Raw genomic sequence first — 23,461 nt, 5'->3', positions numbered from 1 at the left:
GATTTGATATATATATATTTTTAAAAGAAATTATGAATAATACAAATTTGATGCAAAATCTACAAACAAATAGAGACATACGGTCTAGGGACCAAAAAATTATATATATATTTTACATATGATGCAAACAAAATCACAATAACTATTTTTTTATTTGATATTTTAGTTTGAGGTATTTATTATTATTATTATTTTTTTATGTGAAGTACGATGAATTACATCGTTAATATAAAAAATAATATTTTGAATTGAATATTAATTTTTTTTGTAAAAAAATAGAATATATGTTATATATTAAAAATTAAGTCGGTAAAAATAAATTGAACAAACAAACTCTAATTTCTTCTTCCTCATGTTTATATAATCAAAGGTAATAGTAGAAAATTTCAAGAATGCATTTATATACTTCATCCGTCATTTGTTGTCATTGAAAAATATTCTCATTTCCTTTTTAAGTAAAAAATTATTACATTTTTGTATTTTTTTTTACTATAAATAAAAAAGTAACTATTATTATTCACTTTTATTAAAACTCGTGCCCGGTGAAATGAATACACATTTGCATGACGGAGGGAGTATATTTTTAAGAAGCGTTTTAAGGTTGGTTTGAAAATAACAAAAAATTAAATATAAAACAAATTTGATATAATATAGAATTATTAATTGACTAATAGTTTGAATATAATAATTTTATATAATAATATATTTTCTTTTTATAAAAAAATGCAAGAGTTGCATATTAAAAAAACAAATAAAATCCAAATTAGCTTAGTAATGTGAAAATTGGACTTATAACTGTAAAATCACAAGTACAAGATGATAATGTCAACATTTCTTGCATGTATTGCGATTTATGATTTTTTTTTTTTAAATATACTCTTAAAATAAAAATAAAAAACACCTTTAGTTATGTTATAGGTCCCTTTGGAGAAAAGATTCTATAAAGAGGTAAAAGGCAAAAACAAATTTTTTTTTTGACTCATGCATCATCATGATATATAATCAATCAAATCACCTTTGAAAAAGGTTACCAATTACAAATTATATGTTAGGATGTGTTTTTCATTTGAATTTTTCTTGATCGAACAATAGTAATTTAATATAGTAATACTTTTGTACATAATTTAAGTATTAAAAATACACAATTTTAAAAAATTTTGAAATATGAAAAAAATATTCATAAAAATACAAAGAAGGAGAATATATAATCAACAAAACACACATCATAAAAGTAATATATCCAAATAAATATTGAAATATATAAGAAATTATTCAATTTTTATATCATGTATGGAATGGGTATATATATATATATATATGCGTATGTCTATTTGATGTTATTTATTGACAGTAATTTTTTTTAAAAAAATATTTCAACAAATACTTATTATTTTTTATAAGATATCACATCAAATATTAATTTTTTTACTATTATAATAAAATTTCAAAGCTAAAAAAAAACATATTTGAATATAATCTAAATATGAGTTGGATCAATTGGTGATCAAATATATGTAATATTGTTGTTATACATTATGATTGTGTATGATGCACAATACATATACCAAGAACACATGCATGAAGTATAAACTTAATTGTAACATGATATATATATATATTGATATAATATAAATACAATAAATGAATCATATGACAATAATCCACGTAACATATATTATAATTGATTTCTATAATAACACAATACACATGTAAAATAAAACAGATAAGCATATCTCTACAACATCTATTGTATAATTTATTAGCATAGCATAATTTGGAGCGCCATGATGAGCGGTGTAACGCTTTATTTATTTATTTTGGGGTTAAAGATCAAAAGCGAATAAAGAGAGAAATAAAAACAACCGAGTGCCTGAAGTAAAGATCATATGTATAAGATTAGTTTGTTTTTTTTTTTAAAAAAATACAAATTAAAATAAATATTATTGAGTTTGCATACGATAAAAATATATTAATAATTTTTTCTCATAAAATATTACATTAAATAAAAAAATAATTTTAAATCAAAACAATATATATATGTATATATATATATTGTTTTTTAGCATGTCTTTTTGAAGTGGATGGTTGCATCTCATTGAAATTGAATATGAACACGGTCCCTTAAAAAGCCCAAATACGAACAACAGAGTCTACTCTACTCTATTTGGATGTCATTTAGTACATCTCTAACCCAGCGCCGTTAGGTTGACGTTGTTACAGTCCAACGCCAATTTTTTGGTGTTGTTTTGTTTTTTTAATTTTTGTTTTTCTTTAAATTTTTAAAATTATAAATTTAATTTTTATTTTTTAAAATTTTATTTTAAATTATAAAAATAAATTTTTTTTTTTAAAATAATATGAAAAATTGAATATTGAAAGAATAAAAGTAAAAAATAGAGTTGTGGTTGAAGTAAAATTATTGTAACAACTGTATATTTGGAATTAAAACTAGATGGTTGGAGATGGCCTTATAATATCTTAATTGTGTTTTCAAACATTTTTAATTGTATGAATGTGTTCTTTCAATTTGGATCGAAGAGAATTTAAATAGTTTTTTTTATTTAATATAATATTTTGTAATTCTATTTTTCAGAAACATATAATGATGATCGAGGCATAAACTACAATGAACCCAAAATTTACACAACATATGAAATTGATGATAGTTTACGATGAGGTATGTGTGTGTATAAATATGTATATATGTATACTGTGTATGAATTCAAAATCTACCATGAAGCTAAGCTTTCCAGACTTGGCGAAGGAGATCATACCTGGCATTGCCATTACCTCCATTTTTCGACGACAACGACGACGGTGGTGTTATGTCGACGACAGATGTAAGACACGACTCCAGTTCGTCGAGCTCTTCATCGCTCGTGTATCCCTTCCTCTGCACCGTCGAAGCACTTCTCGAGAAATGAGAATGCTCGACTCCTCCCACGCCTGCCTCCGCAACTTTTTCTGCAATCTCCCAAGGGGACGGCAAAGCGTACACGACGGGAGGAGCAGTGTGTGGGAAGCTGTTGTCGCTCAACGACTCTCCCGAAAGACTAATCCACTGTTAATACGTACAATGTTAGACAACACATTATTTTATTACACACAAAATCTGATGTCGTCAGCTCATACTTGTAGGTACAATTGTTAAATGAATCGAGTAGCTCACAAGCCAAACTCAACTCCGCGCATTAACACCTCGACGCTCGTTTATAGAGATAAACGGACGAGCTGAAAAATTATTTTTTAAGAAAACAAGCCGAGCTCGAGCCAAGATATTATTTATATTTAATACACTCCCTCCATCCCATATTATTTGGGTCTATTAGTAAAATTAATTATAAATTAAAATTAAAATAACTAAAAAATTTAATTAAAATTAAAAAAATTATAAAATATAAAATTTAACGTGTAATTAAAGTGTATAATCATATTAGCAAAAAAAAAAAAAAAAAAGACAATTACGAGAAAACGATAAAAATAGAAACTAGGGACAGATATAATTTTTATATTAAAATTTATATTTATTATTAAAATTTGAATATTTTATTATTAAAAAATATGAATAAAATTAAATATATTTAATTTATATATTAAAAAATATAGCCGAGGAGCTTGAATTTGAGCCTAACGAACCAAGATCGAGCTACTATTTTGGCTCGAATTTTTAACGAGTCAAACCGAACTTATACCGTTAAGAAGTTCGAGTCGAGCTGGAACAAACAATACTTGAACTTGCTCATCTCGTTTAACAGCTCTACTTGTAGTTATGCTTATTCATATACAGTATTTGTATTGTATTAATATAAATTGTGTGAACTCGACAAGTTTGAGTCGAGCGCGAACAAGCGATAGTCAAACTTGCTCGTCTTGTTTAACAGTTCTACTTGTAGGTATGCTTATTGATTTACTGTATTTGTATTTTATTAATATAAATTGTGTGTACCTCAACATTTAGGGCTTCTAGAACCGATCCGGGAACGGGCTCGGGGAAGAATTCATCCGGAGAGAAGTTGCAAAGTATTCGTTTAAGCAATGGAAGACTAATCGATGGACAAACCTGCAAATAAAGTCGGAGATTAATGAATAATGTCCAAAGTTTCGAAAGTGTGTATATGGATAGAGACCTCCATTCTTATTGTATTGTCAACGAGCATGTCCTTCGGGAGCATTAGAAGATCACTCAAGGCATTAAGAAGAGGGAAGATTTTCGGTTCCTTAGAATCGTAGTTGTTATTTTCATCTTCGGCGAAAGTGTCGGTATCCATGCCTAGAAAATCCGACAGCCATCTTTCCCAATTGCCAACCTGAGGTAGAGTTAAGACAGTGTTAGGAAATGAAACCTTGGTAAGAAAACAACAAAAGTATATCGATCGACAAGTAATAGTCGAGGCTCACAGCATTTTTAAGTCGAGCACCGGATCCGAAACTCAAATCTCCTGCAGGAATCGGCAAAACTTTGGAATCAAGAATGGGATCAGACACGGGATCAGTAGGAATCTCGTGGACTGACTCGCGGAGAATAGCATTGAACATGGCTACGTCTAGTCTGCCGACGCATTGTCCCATGACCTAATCAAGATTAAATAATGAAGTATAAATTATTTAAATAAGACAAGAATCTTACAAATCTTTAAATAAAATAAGATAACTACCATGATATATATATTTTCTAAAATATATTTGAACAAATACGTAGAACTAGAAATCACATTGTGTTAAAAAAAAAAGAAAAAGAAACACAAATCACAAAAGAAGCTTAAGTTTCATGTAATCGAATATGTATTGTAAACCTTTCGTGCAAGAACTGGTAAGCAGCCACATTCATGGCCTCCAGCTCGAACGGGGCAGAGTCTTTTCAGCGAATCGTGGAAGGCGTTTTTCCAAAGGCTAATGGAAAGATTGCCTTGTTCTTGATCGCAAAGGGATGGACCCGATAACTTTTTCGTACCCGTTTTTGTAGAAGAATTGACAGGCAATTGCATGTTCGGAGTCAGAGTCTGAACCAAATGAGTAGAGTGTTAAGAACTTTTAGCAGAATATTGATATGAAGATGATGTAAGATTTGAATATATACCTGCCACCATATGGATTCGACAATCCGTGAGAATATCCACGACTCGACTTTCTCCAAGGCAGAAGCGAAGGTTCTTGTTTCTTGCCAGTCATGATTCTTCCATTTCAGGGATGAAGTTTTGGTTTCAACTTCATTGGATTGGCAGGAAGTTTCGAATGCTTGAGATATGATTTCCCTCAGAACAACAGTGTTCGACAACCAAAAGGTTAACCTAACAAGACATAGATATATAAGATTTACGAATTCGAACTACACAACAAAGAATGAAATGAAGAAAAGAAACCATTAATAACCTGGAAACATCATTGCTGCAGGATTTGGAGACTAAAACTAGTCCAGAAACAATGTTCCTAGCAACAGTTGCTCGTTTCTCTCGAGGCGTGTGTTTGCAAGCGTAGACATATATCCTTGAAAGACGCCTTGCAGGTGTATGGACCTTGTGTGCAGAGGAACCGTGCTCGGGTACAACAGAATATAGTGCAATTTCAAGAGCTGCCACTTCTGTTAGTTCACTCTCAAGGTCTTCAATTCTGGCCTCCATTTCCTCAATCTTTCGAACCAGTGCAACCTGGTCTTGGTCATTAATTTCCTCAGAATGGACTATTCCATCACTCGATGCATCTTCGGGTGTATTAATCCCTTCAATAGTTTGGCTATCAGCCCCTTCTGAGGAATCAGATAAAGGTTTTGGATGGACTTTCATATTTTTCAAATTATCTGTCGAATTCTTTCTGGTGGAATTTGAAATTCCCTTTTTAGGAACCTTGGCTTGGTTTTCTGTTTTCTCCTCATCAGAAGCTTGAGAATCCCCTTGAGAAGAGGTGGAATAATTATTATCCTCTGGATCAGATTCACCAGTGATCACCATGGCACTTGATGTATTCTTGTGGTTTTCATTGTCATCTGGACTGTATGCATCTCCCGAATGATCTTTGGCCATATTTTCATGAATTTTCGAGGGATCTACACCAGTTTTCAAATCACTTGCCAATGCATTGGTACGCGGTTTGTCAGTTGATGTTGGTTTAGCATCAATCTCTTTGGGTTTCAAGTTTCTGCCACCATTCTTTACTTGCAGCTTATGGTCCCTAGGATCAGTTCTTGCTGCCCGGTTTCTTTCTTTGCTGTCGGAACCTCGTCGCCTCTCAGCAGCTTTCATGCTCACTATTACCCTCTCTTTTCACTGAACAACAGAAAAGAATCAATCCATGAGAGCTCAGCTGATGACCAAAACAGTTGGAAGCTCCACTTACAAAAAAGTTGGATCCTTTTGAATATACCTCTGTGTCTGCAATTTGATTGTTAAGGAAAACTGAAATACATAAAACTTACACAGCTGTTTATATTTTCAATTGAAAAGCAATTCTTGAAGAAAAAAAGCCTCTTGAGAAAAATTCCAGTCATGAGAAGGAAAATTCTAACAACAATCTTGTTTTGGTTATAACTTGACATTAAACCAGAGTTCCTGTTGAAAGAAAACTGAAAAAAAAAAAAAAAAGGGAATAGCAACTTACAGAGAGAGAGAGAGAGAGAGTAGAAACTATGAAACCGATGATCTCTACAGTCAAGACAATATGATTGTCAACGCATCAAACACAAGAAAGGAGAGCTTCCTTAAAATACAATCTGAAGCTTTGCTTGTCAGTTTAGCAATGGCAGACAGCAACAAAGCTGTAAAACGTTACTAGCAAAACCTCAATTCCTTCACCCAAAACACCATTACAAGTTATAATAAGAGTAAAAATACACCAAAAATGAAAGCCAGATTGCCAGGAAAATGCGCGAGGGTTATCAACAGTGACAAACGCCATAGCAATAACAAACTGTCGCACTGAAATGGCGCTATTTTCACATAAAATTCAAATCCTTAGCAGAGAGCAATCAAAATTTAATTACACTGAGCTCTTTATACACACAGAGAATTAAGAAGATCCATAATCTAGAAGAAGTCAGGAAACAGATAGATAGGGATTAACAAATCAGCGGCGAATCCAAAAGACGACAAGATCTACAGCAAACAAAGCTAACATGAAACATTGGGGAAAACGTGCATTGAAAGCAGCGAAAGCGATTTGTTATCAGAAAAAGTTCAAAAAAACGGTAAAAAAGTTCTGGATTCAGCATTTTACCGGATCTTCCGCGGAAAGCAGCAGCATCGGAGTTGAAGCAGCAGAGATCGCCGGCGATTCTTCCCCGGCGGCCGACCAAGCTCTCCACGTCTCTCTCTCTAAAACCTGCAAATGAGTAACTTCCAATGTACACACTACAGCAGAGTTAGATACATACCATTATATCTATTATATATATAGATACAGTCACGTTGAGGAAATGTGCGGTTGAGATTAATGGCGGACAGAAGCAGATGCTACTGATTGAGCAAATTATATATATATATATAATCATTATTAATTAATTAATTAAGTGTATATTATAAGATTATTTGAAAAACGTTACTGGAAATTGGATTTTGAATTGTGAATAAATAAAAGGGAATGAAATTATGAAAATGACTTTCTTAGCGTATATTGTCAGTCAACAGTGTAAAATTCACCGACAGTGAAGTTCGAGAGCGGTGAGAGCCCTGGGACTTGAGATCCACGCCAGTCGCGCTGCATGAGGCGGATCGATCTGGATCAGAAGTCCAGGGAACTCCGTGAGTATATTCCACTTACGCCATAGCTGGATCCTTCATGCATGCCTTGTATTATTACTATATTTATATATACAATACTTTAAATTATTTACTTCTTTATTTAATCTTGTTACTCCTTTTGTCTATCAAAATACTTTTATGCCATTTAAGTTTTTTTTATTTTGTTTAAATTGTCGTAAGAAAATATATATTTGTTTTTTAAATAAAATTTTTATATTTTTTTACTATAAAATATAAAAAATGATAATTATATCTTATACTTATTAAAATTCATATTTAAATACAAATGTAAATAACAAAAACAATTATATATGACAACAAAAATTAAAAAATAATAATATTTATGTGGGATACAGAATGATCATGATCATGTCATAAGTAAAACTTTGAATTTTTAAGAAAATGCAACTGTTAATAATTTATTTGCAAACAAAAATTGCCAACAAATTTTAATATAAATATAAATTTAAATGAGTAAAAGTAAATTGAGATCACGGCGTCTCGGACTTTTTTGGGACTTTGAACAAAAATAAATTATAGGCCTTTAAAACACATGATTAAAATATATTTTTAAAATAATATCACTGATTAACATCGATTCGACCAGAAATTTTAACTTGACTAGTAGATTTGAGAAAAAAAAGATGAAAGATGAACTGTCCAAAAGTTCGAAAAATGAGAAGGACTGAACGAGGGCTAAAGAGAGAAGGTGAGCGAGTTTGGTCTGAGTGGGTAGACACAGTGCGTGTGATGTAGAAAATTCTAGACGACGATTGAATTAAAAAAAATAGATGAGACCGATTAGAAAGAAGAGAAAAAAAAATATATAATTAAAATTTTAAAATTTATTTGGATAATTATAAAATATATATATATAAATTACCAATTAAAATTTAATAATAATAATGGATAATATTTTAAATTTGGGCCCTCTATTATTGAAGAACCCTGAGCAGTTGCTCATCCTCCTGCTGCTGCTAAGAGCTGGCGTGAGATATAATAGAAAAATCATTAAAAAGTACAACTATGATTTTATTATGATGACAAATTAATTATTATAAAATGAAATATAAGTAATAAATGGTGTGTTTTTTTGGTTGAGTTTGAAAAAGATTTAATTTAGTCTGATATTAAAATAATATTTGATATAATATTTTGTGAGAAAAAAATATAAATTTTTATTTTCGAAAAAAACAGAATCTAAATAGTAAATTTTGAAAAACTCTGACTAAAGAAACAGACTCAAAATTATGAATAAATATTTTTTATTTATAAATAAATTATATTTTTTTGGTATTTTTTATATGAATGGTTCGTTCACACTTATTTTATTTTTAATAAATTCATCAATCTTAAATATATTTAATAAAATATAAATTAATTAAATAATTTTTTTTAATATTTTACATGGAGATTTTAAAAAAAAATTATTTCTATGAGTTTGTTTGTTAATCTTTTTCTAATATGAAAGTATATAAAATTATGTCAGTGATATAAAATAATATTTTATAATAAAAATAGATTGTTGTATAAATAAATCCTCTATCCCCGTAACAAATAAACATTTTAATTTATATTCAAAACTGTTAAGTTACATTAATAATAAATAAATATATATTTTATTTATCCCTATTATATTTTATTTATTATATATATTTTATTGAGTTATTATATTTAAATATATATGTAAAAAAATAATTATATATTAATTTTTATTTTAAAAATAATACCACCGTCACCACTATTCACATTAAAAAAAATATATATAATACTATTATAATGTTAAAAAATATTTCTTCCGTTCTTTCGTCCCATAATAAATATTTATTTTTTTATTTTAAGTATTCATTTTGTTTAATAACTATACTATCTATCTAATATTATAGATACCTTTACAATTTACAAGATATTACACAAATATTATTATTTTTATATCACAACATAGTAATAAAGTTATTTTAGTCATTTTTATGTTATTTTTACTGTACCCTAATATAATACTAATATTTCTAAAATTACGTGCAAAAAAATAAATAAATACCTAATTATAAAATAAAGGGAGTATAATATTTTGTATAAATATCCTTGTAGTATTGTATTATTAATTTTTTCGAATTTTGAATTCATAATTCCACGATCACACGTTCGTTGTCCACGCGAGATAATCGGACAATAAATCATTAATTTTAACCGAGAAATTCAAATGAGTAGATAGTGTTGATAAATGATAATGGGTGGTTGGGTGGGTTCTATTCCTAACAAGGGACGAAATAGGAGAGGGATAAGAAGAAGAAGAAGAGTGGGTTAAGTGAAAATGGGATTTTCGTACAAAAGTGGGACCAATTCATTCATTAGCATTGGCCTTATTTAAGAGCCTATGCAATAATTACAATGAAAAAATAATCATTACAACCGTACAACTTGAGTTTGTATCGTTTTAATTAAAGTTATTATTTTTTTTTCATTTAAATATTATTTTAATTTAATATTGATAAAATAATATTATTATATAATTAATTTTATTATATCATAATTATTTTTATTAATATATTTTTTAATTATATATTATCTAAATTTTAGTATCTATATTAATAGGTTCATATTTCCTAGGAGCGATGAGGGAATAATATATTTTAATTAAAAATTATTTAAAGCAATGAGAAGATTATCCTAATAGTACACAAGCAAAGAACTTTTTTATTACTCAATTCGCTCAGGATATTTTGTTTATTTCATCTTAGACAAGAGAATTTAAAGGAAGTATAATTTTTAAATATTTAAAAATATACTAGTAAAAATAATTATAGATTAAAATTAAGATAATTGATTAATATAATTAAAATTTTAAAAATTATAAATTAAATTTTTTAAAATAAGATTAAAGCGTATAATTATTTTTTTAAAAAATGACAAAATAAGTGGGATAGACGAAAATGAAAATGTGGACATGAGAAGTGGGACGGACGGAGTATTAAGTATTACTCCCTCCGTCCATAATATTTATTCTCAATTTCTTTTTTAGTCATAAATTAAATTTATCACATTACTAATTTTGGCAAAGTCAACAAATAATATTTAATTATTACCTTCATTCAACACTTATTTATAAAAAATACCACTAATTTTATTATATTATCTCTTTTCACTTACTTTCATTTTTAACTAAAATTTCAAAATACCCTAAATTATCTATCATTTGTTTTAATAAAATATTATTTTTTTAAACTCTGTGTCAGAGCCAAATAGACTATTTTTAGTGGACGGTAGGAATACTATTATTTAATATTTAATATATATATATATATTTTTTTGTTGGTGCAAGTTGATGCAAAGGAAGCTTCTGAGTGATGATCATCATCTGATTCATGTCACCTTCCAGACTCAGATCTGATCTGCTTTACTATTTTATAAGAAAAATTATGAAAATTATAGTACATTTTTTTTTTTTAAAAAAAAAAAAAACCTCAAATAATTAAAGGAGGACAGGAATGCAAGCAATATATGTATATTTATATATATAGATATGCATACCTGTGGGTTTATGACAAGCTGTTGGTGAATTGCCATCTCCTGTTTGGAGGCTTGAACCATCAAAATAATCACATCCAAACAGAGCCTTAACATCAGTTTTCGAGTTCGCCTGCCTAATCATCGAGATGATAGCATAAATATTTTATTTGGAATCAATTGATATTAGTCATCCTTATAAGAGAGAGACCATTATTGCACAAAACACCACAAATGATATTAGTCATCCTTACAAGAGAGACCATTATTGCACAAAACACCACAAAAAATTATACAAATATACCTTTGTTCGACTCTAAAGATTCTATTATTTTTTGCATTATCGTACTTAAACGTATTTTTATATTTGTATAATTTTTTGCATAAATGTCGTTATAATAATATATAAGACATATAAATATTTTTGTCATTTTTTTTTTAATTTGGATTATATTTTTTATATAATAGTTAATATTCAAATTAGAAAAATAAATAAAATCCTTAAAGCCAACCAAGACAAAGATAATAATTTATATTAATATAATACAAATAACATAATAAATTGACAGCACTTAAAATATATTTATAAAGCACCTTAAAATGTGAACTACCTACGTATGACTTTAAACCGCCCAACAAGAAAATGCATTTTCAGAACTTACCATCAACAAAGTACCACTTCAAGAATTAGGCTTTGTTCTTTTACTATCTTTCTCAACACATTTTTTTCAGAAAAATTAATACACTGCATATTCATTATTTTAAAATTCTCTATACAATTTTTTATATTTCATATAATTTTTTTTTTTCAACAATCTCACAAAACAAACACATCACTTCTTTCAAAGCCCAAATTTCATTATTTAGACTTTATGTTTTTTTTTTTTTTAAATTTTTTTTTTCACAAAACATTTCATTAAATATTATTTTAATATCAAATTTTTCCCAAACTCACACAAAAGAAACACAAGCTAATCTTCAATCAGTTGTTCATTAACTACACAAGTTCTAACATAAACAAACCACTTCTTACAGCAACATGAAGATGTCTAAAAATGGCAGAAATCGGTTTCCATTTAAATCCTAAAGAAGATTGATTCAATACATCCTACAGCAACAATGTATATCTCTAATGGTTCCTTGCAGGCACAAAAAAGAAAAGCAAATTAGCAATTAACCCTATGGAAGTTTTAACAACATAAAATCATAACCACTGCAAGAACTTATTACTGACCTCACATCGATCATCATGGATTTCTTCCATCATTTCCTTGTGCATCATCCAGCTTCAGCTTAGGACAACCCCAAATCTTATCCGTTGCTTTGAAAGGAGATCGGTTGGCTCCAATGCTCTTCAGCTCTGGTAAACATAATAATTCCATTTTGACATCAAACTCCTCTGGTAGATCATGTTGGAAAATTGTCCTCAATTTGTTGCAAGATTTGATTTCCAGGTTCTTTAGATTTCCAGGACGATCCACAAGAGTTTCCAGGGAGTGGCACTCTCCAACTCTGAGAGTTTCCAGGCTTGGTATTGACCTTGCAACTGTTTGTAGCTTCGGTAGCGCCCACAGCTCCAATTCACGGAGCTTTGGCGAAATGGGTTCATCAGGAGATTCACAAATTGTCTTCAAATTATCACATGACTTGATTTGAAGAATTTCCAGATGTTCATAGCTGCGTTTGACTGAAGACAGAACATGCTCTAGCAAACAGCAATCCCCGACTCTCAATATTTTCAAACATGGCGACTTTAAACTAATTCCCTCTAAGTTTGGCAGTCCCCAAAGATGAAGTTCAGTTAAACTTACCAGTTCAGGTGATGTCTCTTCTGAAAGGGTCTTCAGATTCTTACAGTATCTGATGTGAAGAGTTTTTAGGACTTTAAACTGTGAAAATGACGAGCAAATGGATGAGAGGTTTGGACAGAATTCCAGGTACATTCCTTCCAGGCTTTTAAAGCTGAATCCCTGACTGTGGTCGCTGGATACTTTGGTCATGTTCATCAAATGTGAAAACCATAAAAACTGTAGGTTCTGGAGGCTGTCAGCCGGAATGCTCCCCTCGATGAGATGCTTCATTTCATTGCACCTCTCGATCCAGCATACCTTCATAGCCCTAAGGCACTCCAAACTGTTGTGGTCAGTATCAGACAAGCAACTCAAAAAGGGATTATCAATCAGCACAATAGACTCAGCTCTTTCCAGCACTGGTTGAGCACATTCGGGGGCGCGGATGAATCCACGAATTTCCAGGCATCCTTGCAGCGTGTCTGTTGACAACAAGTGTCTGAAATGGAAGTCTCTTAATCTGAGCTCATCTTTATAGGAAGATGGTTGCGGCAGTTCTATTCGTACATCAGTGGGGACTAGCAGGATATGGAATTTGCTGAGGCTTTCCTTCAACGGCTGATTCATCTCCAAGAGTTGAAGGAAATGAACGCCGGGTGAATAGATCAGCATCTCCGGACTAGCATTCTGTTGGACTTTCCAACCAGAGATCTGCCAGTTGCACTGATTCTGAACATCTGCTTTCAGTTGCTCATATGGCCGAGAAATCGATTGCACGTAATCAGTTGCTCCCAATTTCCGAAGCAGCAGTTGTGGATCTAAACCATCCAATGTTGAAGCAATTGGTCCTTTTACAACAGCACTGCAACAAGAAGGTGGAGCTCTTAAAGTAGTTCCAGAATGATCCAGAATTTCAAGAACTTTAATATCATCTGGCAGAGCAGTTAAATTTGGACAGTCCATCACATAGAATTTTTTAAGTTTCCGGAGCTTTTCCAGCGATGGCAGTTGATCCAAAGACCAACAATCTGAAATGTCAAGCTCTTCCAGTTCTTCCATAGATCTCAAGCTGTCAAGATTCGTCAGGGATCGACAATGTGACAGCCATAAACGATGGAGACTAAGAGGAGAAGAGAGGGATGGAAGACGCTCAATGCCTGTTTTCGACAGGTTCAGCACTCTGAGGGAAGTCATTTCTTTCAGGAACTCATCTCTTATCTCTCCCAGGTTGCAAGAACCTGAGACATCAAAGACTTCAATCTTGGACAAGGATGCTATAGGCAGGAGGTAACAGAGATTTGAGCAATCCCTCATATGAAGAAAACGAGGATTCCCAATACGGCCTGGTAACCGACTGATTGATGTTCCCGAAACATCAAAAAGCTCAATACCATAAAGCTGATTGATGATTGGATCGAGCAACTCATCAACCATTTTGGCACCTGAAATGTTGAGAATCTGGAGTTTGTTTAGCCCATCAATCTTGCGTATTCCACGCAAGTCCTTACAACGGCTTAGTGTGAGAGTTCTCAGGTTTTTAAGAGAGCGGATCAAGGGAATTCTATCTATCATAGTATTGGAAAAGTTAATGACCTCAAGCTTCGGATTTGGCCGAAAGCTCTTCTGCTTAAATCTATATAGAGCTTCTGAATCAGACACATCTAGCAACTGAAGTTCTGTAAACTTTTCCAAACCTTCTAGAACTACCAATTTGGTACCCTTAAGGATGAGGTATTCTACTTTCTTAAGCTTGTAAAATGAGTTAGGCAAGGAAGTCATACTGAGATATGAAAGGTTGACACTTCTCAGTTCAGGCAAGCTACTGAAGAAAGATTCAGGAAACATATTCAGGGGACTAGGTCCGGATATCTCGAGGACTTTGAGAGTCATAGGTGAATGGAGAAGGGCAGGCGAAGATTGAGATCTACTGAGAGAATGATTATCTGTTTTGGATTTCCCAGCAGTATTTGGGAACGGTCCGGAAAAGATCTCATCGAAATTCTTCAAATACTTGCAGCCTCGGAGAACCAGCAGTCGAAGCTCTTTCAATTTCTGGATGGGAAGTGGAAATGGCTTATTGGTGGGATTGAAGACAACGAGAACCTCAAGCTGGGGCATCAGGTAACCAAGTTCACTACCAGGCTTATCGAATAAACTGTTTCCTGGAAGCTCAAAATATCTTCCATCCAGCATCAGTGTCACCATTTCCTCCCCTGCAAACTTCTTCTCCCCTGCCTGCACTTTCTCCTCTTCCTGCCTACCAGCCACTGTTCTCATTATTCCATCTGCCAACGCGATCTTCCCCAGCTTACAGTCAAATGTGTTCCCCATTCCCAGACGAACCTCTCCGAAAAAATTGTAATAGTCGAGAGTGTCATAGCTGAACATCCGCCCACTTGACATGACATAGCTGTTTTCCAGCTTTCTCAAGAGCCCACAATCTAAAAGATCCATTACCACCTGGTACCCCTTATCATATGCATCCTGAATGCAATCAAACTGGCCCAAGTGTCCCTCCACTATCCAGTAGCTTATCAGTTCATTGAGATTCACCATGCCGCGTTTGCCTTTGTTCAAGAAGTGCTTGTCTTCCGCATCACTAGTTATGGAACTGTAACAGTCGATCAGAATGCTTTTGGGGATCAGATCACTTGCAGTGATAAGCATCTGAGTAATCTTGTTGTTGTCTTCTTCCCCTTCCGTTCTTTGCCTGATTGATTCCATCTTCTGCAATCCAGAGTCATCTTTCCCTAAACAGGACATGGTTTTTGCTATGATAAGAATATCCGCAGGAAGCCTTCTGCTCTTGCTAATGAAAAAATCAGCCAATTGTTTCTTTCTCAACTCCTGACCAACTCCAACAACTGCCCGAGCCTCACCCCAAGTCCATGGCTTCACCTCGATTCCTTTTTCATTCTCACCCAAATTCTTTTTAGTGACTAAAATCATGAAGTTTTCAGGCTTCACCTCATCGGTGTCAAAGAGTCTCTTCAAATCCCATTTGTTGGGGACTTCAAGCTCCTCACATATCAACAGAATCTTCTTATCCACAATTGCAAGAGCAATCATCTCCCCAAGTTTCTTTTGCTTCTCTTTCTGTATCCCATGCCTGGCTGCTTCAGCTTCATCCTTCTGAAAATCCAACGTCAGAAACAGCTGATGAGCAATGCTTTCATGACGAGTGAATCCTCCACTGTAGATTCTCTCCGGATATATCCAGACAGCAAAATCAAAGTGGTTGCTTCGGACAGCATGATCAGCAACTTTTTTGGCCATCCAGGTTTTCCCCACACCTGATGGACCGTACAGGACAACATGCTCAGAAGCTTCTTTTTCCTTAATAGCACTGCCGATTTCTTTCAGCCGGCTCACTACAGTGCGTGCCTCGAGCTTTCTGACAAGTTCAAAATCATCAGGTTGTTTTAGGATGTAACCATGCAAGATGGAATGAATATATATATATATGGTAAGAACATGAATACAAGTAAATGTGCGATAGCAGTTGACTCTTAAAACACTGTAACGGGACAATGACCATATTTAAAAAATTCATAATATATGTATTAAGGATATTAGATTTGCTCACCCAATCAATTTTTTTTGGTTACACGATTCTGAATATAAATTATATTCTCTCACGAGTTAACAATTCAATACAAAATCTTATTTTTTATATTACCTACAATTTCTCATATCCCACACTAAAAAAAGCATTTCAAACTAAAATACTAAACAAACAAACTCATTGTATACATACAAAATTATAGAAAAATCTTTTGGATTTGTTTGAAGAATTTTTTAAAATTTTTACTATTTATTAAATTTTTTTCTCTAAAAACTTCAAATTAAATACCATAATTTTATTTTTTATATTATACTAAAAAATAATTTGTATTTAAAAAATTACATTAACATTTATTTATATTATATTATACAATTATTTCAATTCAAAATTTTACTTTTCAAAACCTAAATTCAAAATCCAAACCCCCAAGGAAATACACAATCAAAATGTTTCTACTTGGCTTATGCCTTTTTTTTTTTTTTTTTTTTACTTATAACTACTCCCTTCATCCCATATATATTGTCATAATTGAGTTGCGCATAAGATTTAAGAAATATTGATATTATATTAGTAATGGATGAAAAGTATGAATAAAAGATTTTTTTGCCCGGGTGACTGTATTAGTGTAAAAAATAGTGACAATTGTGTAATAAAAATAAAAAAATAAGGATAATTTTATGGTGATATGGTTATTTATGGAAATAAGACTATTGTTTTGGGACGGACAAAAATAGTAAACAAAACTATTGTATTGGAATGGAGGAAGTATTATTTAAGCCATTCCAAAGGATCCTTAGTTGAAAGTTGTAGCTGAAAAATGAAACTTGTGGAAAAAAACACATGCAAACAAGTTCAAATAAAGAAGCAAAAGAAGTAATGAAATCCAAAAACAATGAAAGAGAATTTTGTGGAAAAAAACACATGAAAACAAGTTCAAAGAAAGAAGCAAAAAAGCAATGAACTCAAAAAAATATATGAAAGAGAATTTTTATAATATTAATATTCTCTATTTTATGATAATAAAAACATTCTATTCTAAAAAGTCTTCGCCAAAATCAGTTGTCCCTTATCATATCATAAAGAGTTGCAATATTATAATTAAGTTACCCGAAAAATTGATTTTATTTGTTAAGTTGTAAAAAACAGAAATTATTATATGTATATGAATAATAATTTTATTTTCATAATCAATCAAGTTTTAAATACATTCAAATATATGTATTGTTTTTATATATTTTTTAATTGATTTTGTTCATAATAAATTAAATTGTTATTTTAATATTAATTATTTTAGTTATATTGCATATTTTATTCCAAATTTATAATATAAATCATAATTTATATTACATATTTTTTTCCGAAAAAGTTTGTGCTCGAACAATCGTGGCTGATGTGGATGTCTGCAGAGGTAGACTGATGCCGGCTCTATTTGGTGCGTGTGTTTGGCCGAGAAATAGTGAATGATGGTAGACGATGATAATGATGTTTTTAGTTCGAACTTGCAGAAGATCCGACGGCAGCTTCTCAAATCAGAAGATGTATTAAAATTGTTGTTATGAGTATATTGAAGATTTTGTTTGTTTTTCTTTTGTTTTTTAAATAGTAGAATGAGAAATTTGTTTTTGTAGAGTATTGTTGAATTATATATTTTTATTTGTTAATTCATTGTATGATATTTAGTAGAAAGATGATGATTGTGTAGATTTTGGCTATATTTTTTATCAATTAACTTTGTAATATATTTGTATTTAAAAATGATAAAATAAATTTAAAATAAATACATAGTACTATCCAAAAGTAAATGCATATATTTTATTAATTTTTAAAATAATTATGTAAACACATATATATGTTAAAATAAAACATAGACTTAGGTTTTAAATTTATTCTAAAATTACCTACTATTATAAAGAAAATATAAAAAAATTATATTAAAATTTTTTAAATGTAATTTATTTTCCATTCAAAATTATTTTAAATAATATTATTATATTATAATCTTATATTCAATTAAGAAATAAAAGTGAAATGCTATAAAATTAAATATTTACTTTATAATTGGACGGAGATAGTATAATTCATTGATATTATTTTATTTTTTGTATATTGATTAAAAATATATATATAATATAAAGAAATTATTATTAAACAAAAAAATATAATTTTTTTTTGTGTTGATTTCATCGTAGCACGGGTATTCCGCTAGTTTATATATTATGCATTTGAGATCAGTCTCTAATTCCTCCATGCTGACATTTTTGGGATTTTTCTGATTTTTTATTTCTTTTTGTTTTACAGTTTTTTATCATGATAGTAGGCTATTTAAAATTTATATAATTTTTACAATTTTTTTATAGTGTTAATGGATATATATAAACTTTTTAAATTTTATAAAGTTTATTTTTATTTATTTTTTTAAAACTCATATTCTCATTTTTTTTTGCATATTTCTCAACAAATTTTACTTTTATATTTATTTTGATTTAAGAAAAAGACGAAGATACAGAAGAATTAAATTTTCACAGTTTTGATTTTTTTTTTCAAAGTTAAAAAAATCATTAATACTATAGATTATATTTTATATTTATTTTATTTGATCTGTATTGATTTTAGTGTCAATTTCGGAAGCATTGAAATCTCATATTGTATTTATATTGTATAAATAATTTAACATGATATTTATTTATATTTTGCAAGATCTTATTTATTTTACAGTTATTTGTTTTTTCTTGGTAAACTTAATAATATTTGTAATTGATAATTTCTAAATTATTTAAATTTTATTTTCTATTCATATATTAGTTTTTTTTTTCATGAATTTTTTATTTTATCGCGTTTAAAAAAATATTGAATTCGATAAGTATTAAAATATACCCGAATTCGATAAGTATTAAAATATACCCCCTCCGTCCCGACAAAGATGCAACATTTTGTTTGGACATGGGAATTAATATAGTATAAATTAGTTATTTAAATAGTGGGTATTATTATTTAATGATTAAAACAAATTTAAAATGTGTTTGAATATTTTTAATATTATATATCTCAATAAAATATATATACAATATGAATACTATTTTTTAGAGAATAAAATTTTATAATACAAATAAAAAAAATATTTATTTATTTATCATTACCATAAATTATTTTTCTAAGAAAATAGAGAGTTTTAAAAATAATAAAATATTTGTTAGTTGGAAAGACATATAGAAATAAAGGGTTTTGAGGGGGTATATTAGAAATTTAATTAAATTGATTTATATTTGTCAAGTGTATTTAAGATTGATAAATTTACTTAAAAATAGAAAAATATCACAAGAAAGGAAAATGGATCTTACACGAGGGACTAATGATTGATTTGTATTTAATATGTAAATTTATTGTTAGCTTTTATCTACCAGATATATCATATTCAATTAATATATATTTGAATCATTTAAAAAAAAAAAAATTAGTCAATTTTCAAAATTTTAAATAATTTGTTTTTTTTTTTAATATAATATTTTTATTTATAAGTTAGTGTCTAATCTTATTTTAAAAAATAAATTTGAGTAATTATAGTTGATATTTCAGTAACTATAAATACTAATTATTGAATTACATTATTTTTTGCTTATTTATTAAATTGGTAATAAAAAATTAAGATAAAAAATTATATATTAATTTTTTTTTTTTAAAAAATAAAAGTTAGTTTTTAAATCAAATTATCTATTTTACTTTAGTAGTTGTTCTAATTTATATATATAGTTTAATTATGTCATATATTTTTTATATAATAATTATATTAAAAATTGTTACATAATTATTATACAATATATACTAATTTTATAATTAATTTTTCAACTTATAATTTTTATTTTTTTTATTTTTTTTATATGAATGTTAAATTTTGTCGTATTATTGGACGAATTGACCATATTGATGTTAAAAATATTTGAAGTGAAACTAATTTTACAAAGATTGTATATTTATATAACTATAAATACATTGTAAATTTTTAGTTATATTTTATATACAATCTTTAGTGTAGATATAAGGCTAATTAGACAATAAAAGACGATACCGTAAGTATGAATTTAAAATTGTCACACAAACAATTTCAATTTATCTTTCGATGTCAACTATTCTATTTCAAAAATTTACAAAATAAGAAATATTTTACACATATAAATATACATATATATTATTTCATTGTTAATTATTTTAGCATACTAATATATTTTTTAAATATATAACAGAAAATGATATATAATTAGTACAATAGTTTATTAACATTTTTATAAATTGTATTTGTTTGGGGGTTTGGATTTTGAGTTGATATTTTAATAGTAAAAATTTTGAATTTGAATATTTGTACGATAGTGATATAAATAGGCGTTGATGTGATGTTTTGAATGTAAAATTGATTTTTAGTATAATATAAAAAATGAAAAATAAATGTTTGATTTGATATTTTTTGGGAAAAAAATAAGATGAATAGTGGATTGAAAATCCAATCCCCCAAACAAACACACCCTAAGAAGAATTCGTCACATAGTAAATTTAGTATAAATTGTTGAAGTCTTAAAAACATTTGTATCATTCTATAAGATATTCACCAATATAATTAATTATTTGTTTAATATTATTTTAACAATTTATACGAACATGGTTTACAGGCTAGTTTATATATAAAAGGGCTCAAGGGTGGACCCTACATTTTGTAAAATTCTGCAATCCTGCAATCTCATAATTTTGAAATTTTATTGATTTTGATTTTTTTACAGTTTTACGAGATTACACAGAATTACAGTTAGGGTGTGTTCGGTTGTTGAATTTTATCAAAATTTTACTATTCATCCAAAATTCCCCCCCCCCCCCCCCAAAACATCAAATCAAACCCCTATTTTTCATTTTTTATATTATACAAAAAATCAATTTTACATTCAAAACATCACATCAACACCTATTTATATCACATCATACAACTATTCAAATTCAAATTTTTTACTATTCAAATCCCAACTCAAAATCCAATCCCCCAAACAAACACACACTTAAAGAAAATGGACATAGGTGTGAGATGATATAGTTTTTCATGATTAGAAGTGTATTTACAAACAACCTTAGATTTTGGATGGAGAATATATTTTGTGCATATTTTAATATAAATATAGCATAAGAAATTTGACGTAATAAGGTATCAAGCAATTTAGCCTTCACCCGAAATGAGTCGAATTTGTAGTTTCTAATTTCAATGTCTTTGTTGTTGTTTAGTCATTTTGGTTTCCCCAACATAAGATCGAGAAAGTAGTTTTCTATTGTGTACCCCTACCCCTACCCCTACCCCTACCCCTGTGTAACTTATCTCAAATCATTTCTATGTAATTAGCCATGTGATAAACACAAAATATTATAATAAATAAATCTGAAAAGGAGTGAGTTTTAGAATACTTACTTGACAATGTCTCTGAATTCCTCACAGTTAATATTGTCTCCATTCCTACTCATTCCAATAAACACACAAAATAAATAAGAGTGAAAAATTCAATAAGTGTTGAGCTTTTAAATACTTACTTGACAATCTCTTCAAATTCCTTACAGGTAAGCTCATCTCCATTCCTAGTCATTCCAGTAAAGTAAACACACGAAAATCAAACATTTATTTTTATTTCTTTTTTAAAATTAAATTCAAAACATCACATTAAACACTTATTTATATCATATCAAACAACTGTTCAAATCTAAAAGTTTATTATTAAAAAATCCAAATGCAAAATTTAAACCATCAAACAAACAAATGACTATTCTTTGTAGATTTTTAGAGATCTCTTATTATTCAAACAAACTATTAAAAATTAATTTTACATTCAAAACTGAACATGAACACCTACTTATACAACTATTCAAATTCAAAATTTTATTATTAAAATATCCGAACCCACAAACAAACACACTATTTTGAGCTTTTCAGTACTTACTTGATAATGTAGCTACAATTCTTCCTATGTTTCTTCACCTCAACAACAATCTCAGCAACATCCTCACAGTCCAGCAACTTCATTTTACGAGAACTTTCCATTGCCAGACGAAGCGCATTCAGCAAATCAATGCTGATACGAACAGCAGAGCTGCTCTGAGTAAGAGCCTCAAAACATTTGTCCAGATCAGCATGCTCGTTCATTTTCTCCAAAAACGCATCAATTTTCAGCTCACCAGCATCCCCTTCAGTACTTCCAGCCATCACTTGAGAGAAAATAATAGATAAGCATTAATGTTGACTAAGATGAAAAGAGAGAGATTATTAAGGGAAGTGAAGTGAAGAACCTGAAAATCCAAATGAGATCCTTCAGTATACTGCTGTTGCTGACAATGCCTGAATAGATTGTGTGTGTGTGTGTGTGTATATATATAGTGCTTGGGAAGCAATATATGAGATTAAAAAATAATTCCTGAATAACTCAAGCAAGTCAAGAATCAATATTTTATTTTAGTATCTACTTTTGTGAGCAACAGCACGATGATTTATTCACAAAAAGGAAAAGGGCACAGTGTCTAGAGATAAAAGACCAATTCAAATCACAATCATACAACACTTTTGCAATGAACAGGTTGCTTTCAATAGACAAAGTATACCTTGCCATCCCCTGTTTTCATTACAAGCATGGTGTTCGACTCGAAAATATGACTATCTCACCTAAAATTTTAAGTCTAAAGGAAGAGACATGGATCATTTATTTATTTATATATTATGAAATTAACTAACACAAAGCATTGAAGCCAAGCTTTGAGCTACTCCACTACCAAAAATCTGCATATCTCATTTCTTCAAAAATGCAGGTTGAGCAACTAAAGGACAATCAAACTTTGAGTTTAAATGAATCAGATCT

General features: G+C 29.6%; 2 protein-coding genes across 9 annotated transcripts; both read right to left on the bottom strand.

Moving 5' to 3' along the window:
- Positions 1–2,600: 2,600 nt before the first annotated feature.
- On the bottom strand, positions 2,601–7,368 carry LOC127256714 (uncharacterized). 3 transcript variants are annotated; one of them, XM_051282862.1, is made up of 9 exons: positions 7,207–7,368; positions 6,592–6,748; positions 5,371–6,260; positions 5,078–5,288; positions 4,794–5,000; positions 4,399–4,572; positions 4,128–4,307; positions 3,947–4,060; positions 2,601–3,061 (listed from the first exon to the last, which is right to left on the bottom strand). In XM_051282862.1, exons 3-9 carry the CDS (start codon positions 6,234–6,236, stop codon positions 2,741–2,743), a joined length of 2,073 nt encoding a protein of 690 aa, XP_051138819.1. In that variant the 5' UTR covers positions 6,237–6,260; positions 6,592–6,748; positions 7,207–7,368; the 3' UTR covers positions 2,601–2,740. The 3 variants fall into 3 exon arrangements, with proteins under 3 accessions (XP_051138819.1, XP_051138820.1, XP_051138818.1); XM_051282863.1 differs by having other exon boundaries at positions 6,592–6,635; XM_051282861.1 differs by lacking the exon at positions 6,592–6,748 and having other exon boundaries at positions 7,207–7,367.
- A 322-nt stretch (positions 7,369–7,690) lies between these two features.
- On the bottom strand, positions 7,691–23,382 carry LOC127256638 (putative disease resistance protein At4g19050). 6 transcript variants are annotated; one of them, XR_007839885.1, is made up of 7 exons: positions 22,899–23,382; positions 22,553–22,817; positions 22,149–22,193; positions 22,030–22,074; positions 12,472–16,421; positions 11,262–11,374; positions 7,691–7,705 (listed from the first exon to the last, which is right to left on the bottom strand). XR_007839885.1 is itself a non-coding variant. In XM_051282749.1 (6 exons), exons 2-5 carry the CDS (start codon positions 22,813–22,815, stop codon positions 12,485–12,487), a joined length of 4,290 nt encoding a protein of 1,429 aa, XP_051138706.1. In that variant the 5' UTR covers positions 22,816–22,817; positions 22,899–23,382; the 3' UTR covers positions 11,176–11,370; positions 12,472–12,484. The 6 variants fall into 6 exon arrangements, 4 of the variants coding, with proteins under 4 accessions (XP_051138706.1, XP_051138705.1, XP_051138707.1 ...); XR_007839884.1 differs by lacking the exon at positions 7,691–7,705 and adding an exon at positions 11,036–11,130; XM_051282749.1 differs by lacking the exon at positions 7,691–7,705 and having other exon boundaries at positions 11,176–11,370.
- Positions 23,383–23,461: the final 79 nt, after the last annotated feature.

Source organism: Andrographis paniculata, unplaced genomic scaffold, assembly GCF_009805555.1.
Source record: "Andrographis paniculata isolate CXL003 unplaced genomic scaffold, ASM980555v1 Contig56END, whole genome shotgun sequence".
Classification (NCBI taxonomy): Eukaryota; Viridiplantae; Streptophyta; class Magnoliopsida; order Lamiales; family Acanthaceae; genus Andrographis; species Andrographis paniculata.
Note: the sequence above shows the minus strand (reverse complement) of the source record. Positions and strands in the feature narration are given on the sequence as shown.

Coding starts and splice junctions, on each gene's coding strand:
- LOC127256714 (XM_051282862.1), bottom strand. CDS start 6,236: ATGAAAGCTGCTGAGAGGCGACGAGGTTCCGACAGCAAAGAAAGAAAC. Junction 5,001..5,077: donor TCGAATCCATATGGTGGCAG/GTATATATTCAA, acceptor CATTTGGTTCAG/ACTCTGACTCCGAACATGCA. Junction 3,062..3,946: donor TAGAAGCCCTAAATGTTGAG/GTACACACAATT, acceptor ACGTATTAACAG/TGGATTAGTCTTTCGGGAGA.
- LOC127256638 (XM_051282749.1), bottom strand. CDS start 22,815: ATGGCTGGAAGTACTGAAGGGGATGCTGGTGAGCTGAAAATTGATGCG. Junction 22,194..22,552: donor AATTGTAGCTACATTATCAA/GTAAGTACTGAA, acceptor TGGAATGACTAG/GAATGGAGATGAGCTTACCT. Junction 16,422..22,029: donor GAATTCAGAGACATTGTCAA/GTAAGTATTCTA, acceptor TGAACTTGTCAG/AAAGCTCGAGGCACGCACTG.